Source organism: Scaptodrosophila lebanonensis, unplaced genomic scaffold (assembly GCF_003285725.1).
Source record: "Scaptodrosophila lebanonensis strain 11010-0011.00,11010-0021.00 unplaced genomic scaffold, SlebRS2 tig00001415-arrow-pilon, whole genome shotgun sequence".
Taxonomy (NCBI): Eukaryota; Metazoa; Arthropoda; class Insecta; order Diptera; family Drosophilidae; genus Scaptodrosophila; species Scaptodrosophila lebanonensis.
This window is the reverse complement of record NW_022060742.1, coordinates 3,261,799-3,277,023: the sequence shown is the minus strand read 5'-3', so window position 1 is coordinate 3,277,023 and position 15,225 is coordinate 3,261,799. Positions and strand designations below refer to the sequence as shown.

The 15,225-nt window shown below is 38.6% G+C and overlaps 1 protein-coding gene across 1 annotated transcript in view; it reads left to right on the top strand.

Annotated features, from left to right (window-relative positions):
• LOC115632137 overlaps positions 1 to 14,924 on the top strand; it is a 41,019-nt gene extending 26,095 nt beyond the window's left edge. The window contains 3 exon segments of the mRNA XM_030529152.1: positions 9,999 to 10,395; positions 11,534 to 12,696; positions 13,662 to 14,924. Coding sequence (XP_030385012.1) covers positions 10,334 to 10,395; positions 11,534 to 12,696; positions 13,662 to 14,545 — 2,109 coding nt within the window. The 5' untranslated portion in view covers positions 9,999 to 10,333 and the 3' untranslated portion in view covers positions 14,546 to 14,924.
• The last annotated feature ends 301 nt before the right edge of the window (positions 14,925 to 15,225 follow it).

Here is a 15,225-nt window from a genome sequence, read left to right as displayed (position 1 = left end):
TTGGGACATACCTTATTGTGTTAGTTCAAGCACAAATTGCTGCTACTAAGCATACCTTTTCCCATTTCCTGTTAAAATAAAATAAATGGAGTTATGTTTATAGAGATATTTTGAAATGCACTTCAGCAAATTCCCTTTGCTTGCTTAACATGTAACCCATGTGTACGGCCGCTTTAACAAACCTATTTAAGTGTAAAAACTACTAGCACTGAGAACGACCGACTAAAGCGAGGTCAACAGAGAGTCCCAAAGGTCTCAATGTAAAACAAACCAAACAAATTTTGTACATCAATTTGGCTTTTTCGAGGAAATCATTACAACTACATCACTACCCATGTCAATACCAGCCACAAGCACACACTCACTCGTACGTGAGTTCACAGGCAGCTAAAGTAAGGACACGTGCAATCGCCGTCCCTTATTACTGTTATACGACGGCTTATATGTGAGTATACAAACATACAGAAGTATGTACTATAGGTATTGGTACGCAATCCGGTTTACAGCTCAAAACACACACGTGTGCACGCCTCACTTGCTCTCAAATTCCATATTTTTGCTCTACTTAGTACGTCTGCTTCAAATTAGGAAGGTGTGGTGTGGGTATCTGTCAGATAAAACATCTCACTGTGTGGCTGTGCGATGTGCCGGCTAACTGCAAAATTTTGATTTTCACTTGAATGTATTTTGGTAAGAAAATAATGATGTTTAATACTACACATATAGCAGATATTCTCGATTTAATATCGTGTGTATGTAAAAGCAACCTTAGGAATGAAGGTCTGAATGGGTATCAAGAAATCATAAGATGGCAAAAATTAAATTACGACCCTATCGAAATAATATTGTAATATTTTTATATCAGACCTAATGGTTTTCGTATCGTTGTTGAGTTCTAGATTTCAGCATACATTTTGAACATTATCTATTGATTAAAATTTACTACCATATAATTGAAAATCAATTATTTCACTTTTCCTCGTACATATGTGTTGTGGCAGCATATCGTACCTTCATCAGGGTGTTTGTTTATTTGTTTCGAAACAAAAAAAAAATATAGTAAATTCATTTTAAAAACATGAAAATATACTTACTTACAATTAAATGTTTCATGTATACATTCGTCGTCATCTTTTCTAATATGTATTTATTTATTCCCTAACAAATATTAGCTTCTCCACGTTCCTTGAGTATTTCACGAATTAGTTTGCTGCAAATAAAATAAATACTTGTATAAACAAAGCTACAGCTTTAGTTTCATGTTTGTAACTTTAAAGAGAAAACAAATTCCAGGATAAGCAAGATTCAGCGATAGTTGGATAATTCCATATTCTCGATATTTGGCTTTAAAGTCTTGTGAATCTTAAGGGTATGCCATTTACAAAGTCTGTGAATCTGTGCCCTCCTTTTCAATTTGAATTGCCAAAATTATGCACTGTGTCTCGGCAACATTTGAAAATGGGGGGAGAAAATAAAAAAAATCGAAGCAGAAGAAGAAGAGCCGGAAGCAACACATAAGTGAGTGAGTAAGCAATAAGTGAGGCGGCACGGCCACAACAAAGCGATGCCCAAAACATGTAATAAATAAGCGTTAATAATTGAACGCTCGAGGCATTATATCATGATGCGTAATATGTAATAATAAGACCCGCATGAGCGTATACTCGTATGTGTGAGTGGCATGTGTGTGCTAACAAAAGAGCCATCAGCAGAAGCAAAATTTAATTTCGAACTTTGGCTTCTATATACAAATATTTATGCTTTTTTTTGTGGCTCCATGTGACAAATTTCCAATTCTGCAGCCAAAAAAAAAAGAACATGTTTTGTGTCTTGCCTGGCGGCAATTCAAAACACAATCAGAAAGTTAGAAAAAACGAGGCATATTGCGGCAAAAAAAAAAGAAACAGAGCCTGTTGTGGTTTCTCAAGCTGTGTAAAATACTGTCGAGAAGTGGCTTTTTGTCGAGCCCATAGATTGCATAACATCGTCAATTGCAGGTGGTAGACTCATTTGTCGACTGCCATTTGCCAATTTTTCTCAGCCTGTGTGCATGTGTGTGTGTGATGCCAATTTTCATTTGGTTGAGCAGAAAAAGTCGCATAGATTGCCTCATCGTACACTTTTTTGCTGACTTAATTGCTTTCGCATGGCTACTGTTATGCATTTAATTTTCGGCTTTTCACTCCGGCTTTTTCCTCCCCATGTTAGTTTTTATCTGAAGACAGGCACAAGCATGCTCGAACTTTGTGCCTCAATATGCTTTCAGTTTATTTTTCTGCTGTACTCCTACGCTTTGTGCAAACTTTTGGTCACCGTTTTCCTCCATTTTCTATTGTATGTTCTAGTCCCTCGGTGTGGGTGGAGTGTGTAAACAGGAAGAGCAAAGAATTGAAAAAATAAACTGTTTACATTTTAAGCCTCATTGCTTTAGCATTTCTTAAGTGCGCAGCAAGTGGATGGAAGGCATGTGTTTATTCGTATCTAAGATTGATGTCGATTCTAGGCAACTTCTCGAGTTACCATTCCGAGGCGGCAGCTTCGTCAAGGCTGTTGACCAAATTCATTAGAGCCAAGTGTAGCAAACGTATTACTTTCGTTGGGTATTAATTAGTGCGCATATGCGGCACATTACGTTGCTAGCCGTAGTGTAAAGGCATTGTTAGATATCGATGGTGCGGGCCTCTAGGCGGCTGTCATAATGTTCGGAGAAAACCACTGCTTTATGCATTTGTACTGATGTCTATTTGTGGCTATTACCAACTCCATAACAACAACAGCTATAGGCAGCACTATTCAGTGCCACAATACGGTACACACTGGTTATATACGTTTCAATAATTCAGAATGTTTATTTTGAGGTTTTATAAGTTCGAAATATATGTGTTTAATATGAACCTTAAATACAGCTTTTATGTTTTATATTTTTATTAATTTCACATCTGGATATTTGTAAGCACTTAGATGCAAAAAAAAGCATTTGATATGCATCTATGACAAGATGAAGATGTAGGATGCAAGAAAAATTGTAGAAAATTTTTGTTAGTTTTGTAACGAACTTATTTACTTTTCAGGAAATAAAAAGCTTACTTTAACAGCTACATATAAACTTTCTCAATAATATTGAACATTTACTACTATTGAATTAAGAATCAAGAGTGTAGTAGTATTGTGTAGTTTTTTTTTCTGTTAAAGCATTGAAGCCGTGCATTCAGATTAGCACCTTAACAATATATGTTTACAAATGTGTTTTGATTTGGAATACTAATCTTTGTTTTGTGTTTCCAGAAGTCGCTTAATAAGATAGCATGGCTGGATCTCATTCCAAATTTTATCACAAAAATGTGTATCTTTAACTGAAATATCTACCGCCGCTCTACCAGCGTTGCGGTATCTGGAATGTAAAGAACAAACTCCAAATTTTCATTCTGTTTTTATTAAACATAACTAAAATGAGTGAATTTTGTTGTTCTTAGGAGAATGCGTTCATAATTTATTCTTATTATTTTGAACCTCATTTATTTGCTTGTTTTAGGAATTTTAAGAACAAACTCCAAATATCCTTTTGTTTTTATTAAATATAACTAAAAACAAGATAGAACGCTACAGTCGAGCAAGCCCGACAGTAAAATAGCCTGTACTCTCCACAAAAAGGAAAAATTAAAAAAAAAAAAATTAAAAAAAAAATTAAATTATTAAAAAAAATGAATGAATGAATTAATTAAAATAATTAATTAAATTAAATTAAAATACATGTTTATGTTCAGTTTAAACAGCATACATTTACATCACGTACGTATGCGTGTTCATATGCGTGTATGTATGCAGCACAAAGTTGAACAAAAGCAGCAACAACAACAACAGCTGCGGGCAGCGCTGCCGACAGAGCTGCAGGCAGCGCATGAGCAGCGATTTTACTTATGGCTATAACTTTCTTCAGAATTGACCTATCATGATGAAATTTGGCACACGGACACATTAGTACTAACTGAATGTACCTACCAAAATTGATTTTTAAATTCCGAGAATTACGGAAGTTATAAGAAAAAATACGAATTGCGGGGGAGTGGGGGGTGTATCAGAAAAAATAAACAAACTCGTTCTGCCTAGGGCTTATAGGAACCTTGATACCAATTTTGGTTATCCTAGCTCTTGTACTTACTGAGATCCTTGCGCTCATACAGACAGACGGACAGACGGTCAGACGGACAGACGGACAGACGGACATGGCTATATCGACTCGTCTTCTCATCCTGATCAAGAATATATATACTTTGTGGGGTCTGCCACGCCTCCTTCTGTGTGTTACATACATGCGCACAAAACTAGTATAGCCTTTCACCCTTTGGGTACAGGCTATAATGAGTGAATTTTGTTGTTCTTAGGAGAATGCGTTCATAATTTATTCTTATTATTTTGAACCTCATTTATTTTCTTGTTTTAGGAATTTTAAGAACAAACTCCAAATTTTCATTCTGTTTTTTTTTTTAAACATAACTAAAAATGAGTGAATTTTGTTGTTCTTAGGAGAATGCGTTTATAATTTTTTGTTATTATTTAAAACTCATTTATTTGCTTGTTTTAGGAATTTAAAGAAAAAACTTCAAATATTCATTCTGTTTTTTTTTTAACATAACTAATAATGAATGAATTTTGTTGTTCTTAGGAAAATACGTTATTAATTTATTGTTATTATTTAAAACTCATTTATTTGGTTGTTTTAGGAATTTAAAGAACAAATTCCAAATTTCCATTCTGTTTTTATGAAACATAACTAAAAGTGAGTGAATTTTGTTGTTCTTAGAACGTATTCTGTTCATAATTTATTGTTATTATTTAAACCTCATTTATTTGGTTGTTTTTTGGTGTAGGGCTAATTTATTTTGAGCATTCTTAATAACCATTGTACACTAACTGTTAATTTATTTTGAAGTGTTTCTCAAAAATTGGCTGTCTCTTTGGCAATAAATCTATTGAGCATTGACTGTAGTAAACGAGTACTACAAGTAGAACGTATATTCTTGAAAGGCAGTAGGGGAAGAAGGTTGTGGCGCGCATACAAACACGTCCACACAATTTATGACTAGAGCATAGAAATTATTTCGTTAGTAATGGAAAAACACTCAGCGGCATGTAAATATTGTGCTAATTTCGAAACTCAGCCAGTCAGCCAGTCAGCCAGCCAGCATGTTGCACGCCCGCACTTAATTGAATTCATGGAATTTCTGCTGGCTCACAAATACCTAAGAGCAGGAACAATAAGAAGCAATAGTAGGAACATATAAATAACACAATAAGCAAAATAGCTGAAATAGCTAAGTAGCCACAAGAACAACAACAACAATAATAACAACAGTACGAGTTTTCGCACGATCCTTGAAGCAAAAAGCAACTAATACGTAACGTATGCGGCACATTGCATTAAGATGTGGCGGCATAATTTTCCCTTGACTCCCGACCCCCATTTACTGATTGCGAAGCTCGAGCTGGAGCTCAAGCATCGTTGACCGGAAACCGCTGCCGTACTTACTAAAATTATGGCCAGCAGGTCACGTAATGTGCACAACTTGTTGATGACAGCCTTGTCTTGAAGGAGTGCGGAATATGGGGAGGGGGCGGGATGGTCGCGTGCGCGTGGCATCTGACAGCTGGCGAGAGCAGTTTGTGAATTTAATGCGTAAGCAAACTTAAACGCTCCAAATGAAATTGTCCAGACGGGGGCGTCTGGGCGTCTGGACGACTATGCGACTGTCGTGGCCATTAGCAGGCAACTTGCTTCATTTGCACAGCATTATTAATGGCTCCTATATAATGTGCCGCATCCGACTGGATCGGACTGAACGAGCGTGGTGTGGTGTGGGAACTTGAAGGAGGGAGATGGCCGAAGCGGCTGCTGCGCAATTTGGCTTCATTTCAAGCCATGGCCAATCTACATGCGACTGCTGTCGCTGCTAGTTGCTTGTTTGTCACATTTTAATTACGGCCTAGTCTGTTCTCCCCTCTCCCACCACTATGACTTTTCCTCCGACTACTCCGCTAAGTAAAACAGACCACAGTGGTGCAAACATCGATTCCAATTTTTAACAGAAACGAATATTGTGTTCAAAACAAGTTTCAAACTTAGAACAAATATTAAAGTTAACATTTGTTTAAAAGAAGGCACGAGGATCTGTCAGGTGGTTTAATGAGGTTAAACTAAGTTTTATTTATTTGCTTGAATCCAGAATCCAGGGATGAGGCAATACATAGAACTTAACTAGGGCTGCAACAGATACAAATTGTGTATCGACTACTATTTACCGACAACATTTATTTTGTACGAGTTTAAATCGGAGATTTTCCGTTCTTGCATGTGCCAATATTAAAATATGAGACAACACTCTACCTTTTTTAATTGATTTTTATTATGCATTACAATGCATATAGAAGTGTTAGTGGAAGCTGCTAAATGCAGAGGTTCATCAACATTTAATATTAAAGAATCTACAATTGCATAGTAAATTAAAAAACACACTCCTATTTAGCCGAGAAAAAGTTCTTCTTCAGCAGGATTATGCACGACCTTATCAAGTATGCACAAAGCCGTTGGCATAACTAAATATTATTGACATAAGGAGAAGAGAACCAATAACAATGTAGAACGTTAAGAAAATAACATACATAGAACTCTAATTATAAGTTATAAATTAGCAAGCTCGGATCCGTACTTGCATTCGTACATCTAAATAGGCATAACGTTACTAGACTTGTACTATTAGTAGGACACATTAATGCAATAAGACAAAAAATATATATAATATATAAAAAAATAATAATAATAATAATAAAATATCCAAAATTGTCATGTTTAATTGCAAACAAAACTAACTAACAAATTGCATTAAATTTGATGATAAGTATCTAATTACTAGCGTAACATATTAAAAATAAATTGATACTTGTAACGTTAGAATAAATACATAAATTTAATTGGGCTAGGAATTGCTGCCCCATCCAGCATACTCTGGAGATCTGGCTCATAGCGACTGGAAATAAATCGTCTTTGCTCAAATTTGACAAACAAGTTTGAAGTTTGGCAAAAGGAAATGCATATTTCGAGTTCATGTTGAAAGACCACTGCTCTAATAATGTATCGTCCTTAAAGGGAACCGAGCATGTCAAAGAATAAAAGAGAATTTAGATAAAACAAGATAGCATGTTATAGTGGATCAAGCAATTACATACTATTTAGTCTCATAGCACCATCAAAAAGTAAAAGAAGTAAAGCGAATCTACTGCTGCAGAGTCTAAAAACGATAATTTCATCGATAGTCTTGAGAGTTACCAATTGACCTACTGGAATCCAAAATTCCAGCAATGGCTTCTGTTCTGTTTATGTTCTGTTTTCGGGCTGTTCAAGCACAACTTTATTGTTGTACTTACTATTTTTCATTTTTTCTTGTATTCCACAGTGTAGTGCTGTGCAGATAATTTGTCCCTTGGCGCGTCCTTGGGTGCTGCTAGCCAGCAACTGACAGCTGTTTTCAATTGGCTTCACGCTGTTGTTGTTATATAGTATATTGCTGCTGTTGTTCTGGTTTTTTTTTGTTGTTGTTGTTGTTATGTCGCTTTCAATATAGTTTAATAATGACATTTGATAACAAATGCAGGCGGACTGTTATGTGTTGGGTGCTGATGTTGTGTGTGTTTGGTCGTTACCTACACATGTTGCTGTCACAATTGCTGTTCATTGTTGGCTAAAAGTTATTAATTACGCCAGCTATGCAGCGCATTAAGCTTGAAGTTTAATTATGCCAGCGACTGGTCAAGTTTATAATTAATGAACTAAGCAGTTAAGACAGGCGGCGGCAGCTCAACAAACTGTGATTTAGCATTTTCATATTTATATTCATAGTGTTGGTTGGCCTGTTGAAAAATGTATGCATTGTTTCCCAGAAAAGGACTTGAGAAAACTTTTGCATGTCACTGTAGTTGGCGTACAATTTGACAAAAGACTTAATCACTGTAATGGAAGTCTGATTGGCTAACCAGAAGGGGATTTTTCGCTTGGCTAAGTGACATTACATTGCAGATAGCCATGACTTAGTCAAAACCGAAGCTCTGTAGTGTGCCCGATAAATGCAAAATCTGATAAGCCGCACACACACACACACACACACACACACACACACACACACACACACACACACACACACACACACACACACACACACGCAAACAAACAAACAAACAGAGAAACACGTGCATGGAGATATGTGCGGTTTTGCTTTGCATCGCAGAGGGAGCCATCTGTATTGTTTACACAAAAGTTTTCCAATAAAAGACAATTTTCACATAGTCTCTCGTTTACAATTCAAACAAGGCACTTGAGAAATTTGTCACTTATCGGAACAAACCGAAGTTGATCCTTGCTGGTACATTTGTGGTCCGGCCCTCAAACCTTCCAACTCTTGGTGGTGCGAATGTAAAACAAAAGTTTTTAATTAAATGTGCAAATACAAAGGAAGAAGAGCAGAAGCAAAAGTACAGCTCTCCCTCAGAAACGCTTTCAATTGTTCAACTATGCCCAAAGCATGATGAAAGCTAAACACAGCAGCACAGCGCCTAATAATTCGTCCATTCAAACGATTCTAAAAGCATTGCGTATACGACTGCAGGCATTGCTTTCCATTTGCCAGACAATGCTTTTGCATGCGGGCCCCTAATGTCTAGCTTTCGAAATGGGCATTCGATTGGCTTTGTAATGCCAAGACAAATGACTTTCTGGTTCCCCCTCTACTTGTATTTGGGTACAAAGGGGCGGCACTAGTTGCCAACACACTTACAAAACTGCTTGTCTAAATGGGATCGTCTGAGCCATTGCGTAGCATTTTCGGTCAATTATCTGCAACTGTTCTCTGGTCGGGTTAGAGAATTTATGGGTTTTGTGCGTGCATCGTTATGTGGAACACAGTGGCTTAAATGAGACTAAAGTACATTACACTGCCAACTGGTTGATTAGCACTTTATTTTGCGAAATGGCATTGAATAATAAATTTATGCTGCTGTGGCGTTTAATGTGATTCCATAATCTCTTTGAAATCAATATTTGAAAATGTATTTTGATGCTTTTTTCGATATCAATGACTATTGAAATAATTAGGAAACTATTTCTTGAATACACTTTTGAGATTTTTTTGACATGAGTATTACTTGCATTATGGATATCTTCCTATCGTTATTAAACTTTAATTTACTTAACACGAAGAATAAATATTATAATCCATTGATTAATACGACGATGTGTGGTGCACTTATTTATTTATTTTTTTATTCTTATTCACTTGTACGGAACTCACTAAAGATCCCTAAATGTTTAATAGGTACTTTACTTGTAATTAATAAAATGGCTATAATTAATAGCTTATCTCATATTGCCATTGCTTGCATTTAATTTAGCTTTTAAAATAAAGTCTAAAAGCAACCTAGTAAGCCAATTAAATTTAAAGTAGTTTTCAAAATTCATCAAAGTAGTGGCATATTTGTTAAAATGTAATTTTTGTTGACACCACTACTCCTTAGAAGTTTTTAAAAGAGTTGAAAATTCTGAAAAGTAATTATGGGACTAGCCACTGACTGGAATACTTAATGGCGTAGGCAGTGTAATATTTTTAAGGATTCACTTAAATGTCTTCCTTGGGGGTACGATAATGACTGTCGCATCTTCGTGCTTCTAGTGTCGTGCCTTGAAATATTCATTGCCTTTTGGTTAAAGGCCAACGTGATGGCTCAGCAATGTCATTATCATTACCTTAAACTTAAGCCCGACACTCTTGCACGTGTTCATGATTTGGCTAAAAATTTGCATTTCGTGTTTGCATGCTACGTGAAAATTATGTAAATAATGGACTTTTTAAAATTATTGTAACACGTAATATTTTGGCCTTTCCACACGACATGCTTAACACACACACATGTCTACGTATGAATACATTACAAAAAATCGTTGCATTTAATTTCAGGATTGCAAGCCCGATTCCCCACAGTTCGCAAACTAAGGAAGTCAGGGAGCGGTAGAGGAGCGGGAGCTATGGAAAGTGGCTTTGGAGCGCGGTGCGCATTTTAAACTATTGGGAAATCGAAAAGGCAATATTAATGAGCCGGCAAAGCATCAGTCACGGTATGTTGACAACAGCCCAGAGCACAGAGGCCAGCGCAAGTATAGGCAGTAGCTGAAAAACAACAACCACAGCGGCTCAGAAGCAGGTTGGGCCCAAAACAAAAACCATTACCTGAAGCCCACACTAGGGAGGAACAAAAGGGGCAGACGAGGCGTCAGCCCAGTATTGACGGGAGGATGGTCACGAATATATCACAGCCGCACTACTGCGGATCTGGCCTCGACGATTTTCACACAAAGTAAGTGGCAAGTGGCAGATGGCATGGGTCGAGGGCGGTGCGAGATCATTTGGGCACATTCGCTGGCACTCAGCGGCCGCACATCAGCATATTAATTACTTTTTAAAATGCAATTTCCATAATGATTGTGCTGCACTGTGATAACTGATGTGCACATAATGAAATCGTGTGTGTAATTGCCGTGATGAATAAAACAGTGTTCCGCACACGCAACCGCAAAGCACAGAACAACAACACAGCACCTCATGCTTCCCTGTAATTTCGCAGAATAAATCAGATCGAAGATAAGACACAAATCGCTTCAATACAATAAATAAGTGACTCAGTAAAACGGTTTTAAACGATTATATGATTCACGTTTTATGAGACTCGTATTAACACAGAAAATATTATAATTAACAACATTAAATATTATAATTGAACAAAACCGAACAATTACCTCAGGAATACATCGTCAGTGTGTCCAATCGAAAGGCATTTCTTATGAACCCTTCACGGGTATTTCAAGATTTCCAAATGCCCAAAAATAAATGCCAATAATGACCTCTGTACCAACAACAAATGCTATATTTATTGCAGAATTGCCTTTCAAAGTATAATTCAACTGCGATAACAACAGCGTATTTTATCCACATCTACCCTGTCCATTGAAATCAATAATACCGAGGGCACCTACTTTACCACAAAATGTTGGTCTCTTAGAAGAAAAAAATTCAATTGAAAGCAACACATAGTAAACAATTATGAAAAATAAAGCAAAAAAAAAAAACAAACAAACAGAGGCTACATCGGATTACAAAAAGGATTTTGTTTTGTTAGTTTTTCATTTACACGTTCTGTGGAATTTTTTCCATGTGTTTTTTTTTTCTTCTTTGTTTTATACTTACATGTTGTCTTTGGTTTCAATTAAACAATGAACATAATGGATTCGAAGCTAATAAATGTTGGCTTTGTTGATGCAGCAACGTTCATATTTTAAAGTAATCGATTGCACGCAATATACAGAGTTGGTTGACATTAAAAAAAGATATACGGATTCTAGAAAAGATTTAAAAAAAACGATGACCTTTACATTTTTTATGAAACGTGTATGAATCGCTGATGATACTTTATTAATTTAAATATTTTCCCATTGCAGTTATAAATATATTCATGGCTATTTTTCACTCATAGTCTGTATATTGGGCACATTGGCCAACACTTTGAACATCATTGTGTTGTCCCGGCGCGAGATGCGTTCACCCACCAATGCTATACTCACGGGTCTGGCCGTCGCCGATCTGGCCGTTATGCTGGAATATATACCCTATACAGTGCACGATTATATACTCAGCGCGAGTCTGCCTCGGGAACAGCAGCTGAGCTACTCATGGGCCTGTTTCATCAAGTTCCATTCAATTTTTGCCCAAGTGCTGCACACGATCAGCATTTGGCTGACAGTGACGCTGGCCGTTTGGCGCTACATAGCGGTTAGCTATCCGCAACGGAATCGGGTGTGGTGCAGTATGCGAACCACCATGATAACGATAGCGACGGCATATGTGGTATGCGTGCTGGTCGTCTCACCTTGGTTGTATTTGGTCACAGCTATTGCCAAGTTTCTGGAGACGCTGGATGCGAGTGGCAAGACCATCAAGTCGGTGGCACTGAGCCAGTATATTTTGGACTATGAACAGGGCCTGAGTGAGGCCCAATTGCAGGAGGATGTGACGTTGCAGGTGCTCTCGAGTACCACCCCAGACATGGCCTGGCCATTGGTGGCGGGCAGTGGGAACAATACCACAGTGGCTGCTCTACTCACAGGTCTCTCACTCACAACAGTTGTGCCGGCAACAACAACCACGACAACAACAGCAACTACAACATCATCAATAGCGAACGGAGAGCGCAACATTACGGTTTTTAAATTATATCACAGTGCGCTGGCGTTGCACGATCGACCCTTGCGCAATGCCACCTTTCTCATCTATAGTGTGCTCATCAAGCTGATACCCTGCTTTGCATTGACGGTGCTGTCGGTGCGCTTGATTGACGCATTGCTGGAGGCTAAGAGGCGGCGCAAGGTATTGGCCTATCATGCTGCCCACGATATGCAGCCCATTGTCAATGGCAAGGTTGTGACTCCCACACAGCCCAAGAGCTGCAAGCTGCTGGAGAAGGAGAAGCAGACAGACCGGACGACGCGCATGCTGCTGGCCGTACTTCTGCTCTTCCTCATCACCGAGTTTCCGCAGGGCATTATGGGTTTGCTGAATGCCCTGCTGGGCGATGCATTTTACTTTCAATGCTACTTAAAGCTGAGTAAGTTTATCCAAAATGTAGATTCGACGTAACGACATTTTTTGTAGTCTTAACTTTGAACCGAACCAATTCTCCGTGCCACAGAAATCTCTTTTGGTAGCTTTCAAACTCAAAAACCCGCTAGAAAATGGGAAGAAAAACAACCATAAGTATCTAGAGAAAGGGCATAAAATCAACTAAAAATGCGCCAGAAGAAAATAGAAAAATCGCTAGGAAACGGCTACAAACACCATTATGAAGAGCTATAAAATTTCTCTTTCTGGTCTACTTGCTGTTTATTTATGTGTGCCTGTTGCCGTATAATTGGTTTCGTCACAGAAAAGGTTTGTGATCCAGCATTCAAAACCCTCGCATAAGAAGTTTCACTTCAAAAAGCAATCCAACCCGAAATCTCTAGTGATTTCTGAGGTAGCTTTGATAGTGACATAAAAATAATCTCTGACTTTAAATATTCATTTCATATTGACTTTGTTGCTAAAGTTTAGCGCTGTAGTTTATTCGCCTAGATTGTACTTGCAATTGAACACGATGAGTGCGATTGAAAATCAATAATCGCTGCATTAATTATGCAGATTGATGTGCGCAGACATTGTCATTGTTACAAGTATTTTCGAGCAATGCTCCCTGTAGACAGTGCTGGCACATCCATCATACGCACCGTTACACACAATACTTGTAGTTATCATAAATGCGTTGCAATTGAGCCCGTTGAGCCCTTTGTCTTATTAAGTAGCCTGGCATTTAAATTATTCAAAGTACAAGTAGTTTTCGCGCGCTTCGCTTGACCTGCGACAAAGGGCTCAATATATATGTATGAGAATACTCATTAGGTGCAGGCAGGGTTTGATTAGCTAAGCTGACTTTTTTTGGCTGAACTATTTGCAGCTTCGTCATGACCTAAAGCACGCACTAGGGACGTTCTTAGTGCTCGCAGTTTTCTTACCACTTGAATGTCTCATTTCCAGGTGACTTAATGGACATATTGGCACTTATTAATTCGAGCATCAATTTTATACTTTACTGCTCGATGAGTCGACAATTTCGTACCACATTTACGCTACTCTTCCGGCCGCGTTGTCTCAACAAATGGCTGCCGTTGTCCCAGCACGATGGGGATGGCACAGGTGGTGGCGGTATGCGCGGCTACGGGCGCCAGCGACTGCTGCACACGGATGCGGTGAGCAAGAGCATGGCCATCGATTTGGGTCTGACGACCCAAGTGACAAATGTGTAGCAGGAAAGTAGCCGGGCTGTGTCAACAGCTACGGCTGCAACAACAACAACAACGATAACAACGTGCAGAAATGCCGTGCAGGTCGATGCACAGACCGAGCCTGATGTTGATGGATGTGCTTGCGAAAATGCCGGCACCGGCACCGGCAACGGCAACGGCCACGGCACTGCTAATGACATCAGCGTAGTTGAAATGCTCGAGTCCAGTGTCGGAAAAGCCGCAACGAGAAACAGCAACAACAGCAAGCTGCACGGCTATAACAACAATCGAAGGAGGCGCCGCAGCGGCAGTGGCAAATGCATTTGGCCGGCAACCGGCTGGTTACGCAAACTGAGGCAGAGATCAAGTCAACAAGAGCGAGAGGAGCAGGAGCGGCCAGAGCAGCTGGAATTGCAACAGTCGTCCAATCAGCGGTCGCGTCGCAGCAGTGTTCTCCTCATGGTCCTGCTCAGTGGTGCCGAAGTCGAGGCCAAAGCCGTTGTCGTCAGTGAGCAGCAACACCAACACCAACAACATCAACATCAACAGCAGCAGCAGCAGCAGCGCCTACCACAAAAGCGTCTCAGTGTGACTGTCGATGACGTTGATGATGCCATCGATGCTCTCTGGCTTTAAGCAGCACTCCATAACAACAAATAAGAACAGCATCTACGAGTAAAACCAATCTGTACATTTACAATTACTTAGCAGTTAGAAGACCACTACAAATTGTCATTATCATAGCATTGCAGATGCATTACTCACGTGGACCGAGCCCCCCGCGTGCCTCTCGCTCTGCAGCTATGAATTGAACAATTTTGTTGGTCCATACGACACGATTTTTTTTAGACCTAAGCAAATCCGGTTTGAATAAGTGATACTTGGACATAGTTATTTTTCCAAACTTTAAGTGCAATGCATACGGAATGTCTTTGATAAGTAACTACTACGAACTAATAGATATGACTTAACAATTGATTTGAATAAACATTCAATTACATATTTTATTAAATGTAAACAAGTTTTTTACTAAATCTGGAGGTCATGGAAAATGTGCCCGGCTAAAGTTTTCATCTGCCAGACAGATTTTGGAATGAGTAAGGTACTTAAAAGTAAGTATTCGTGTTAGAGCGTATTCCATTCAATTTATCTGAGAGACGTGGAGAGATATTTAAACATTTTAAAATGAAAATATATAAATTAAGGAAAAAACAAGAGAGAACGCTACAGTCGAGCAAGCCCGACAGTGTAATACCCTGTACGCAGATAAACTTTCGGAACGGATATGCGCCTCTAGCAAAAGCAAAAAGAAGAGA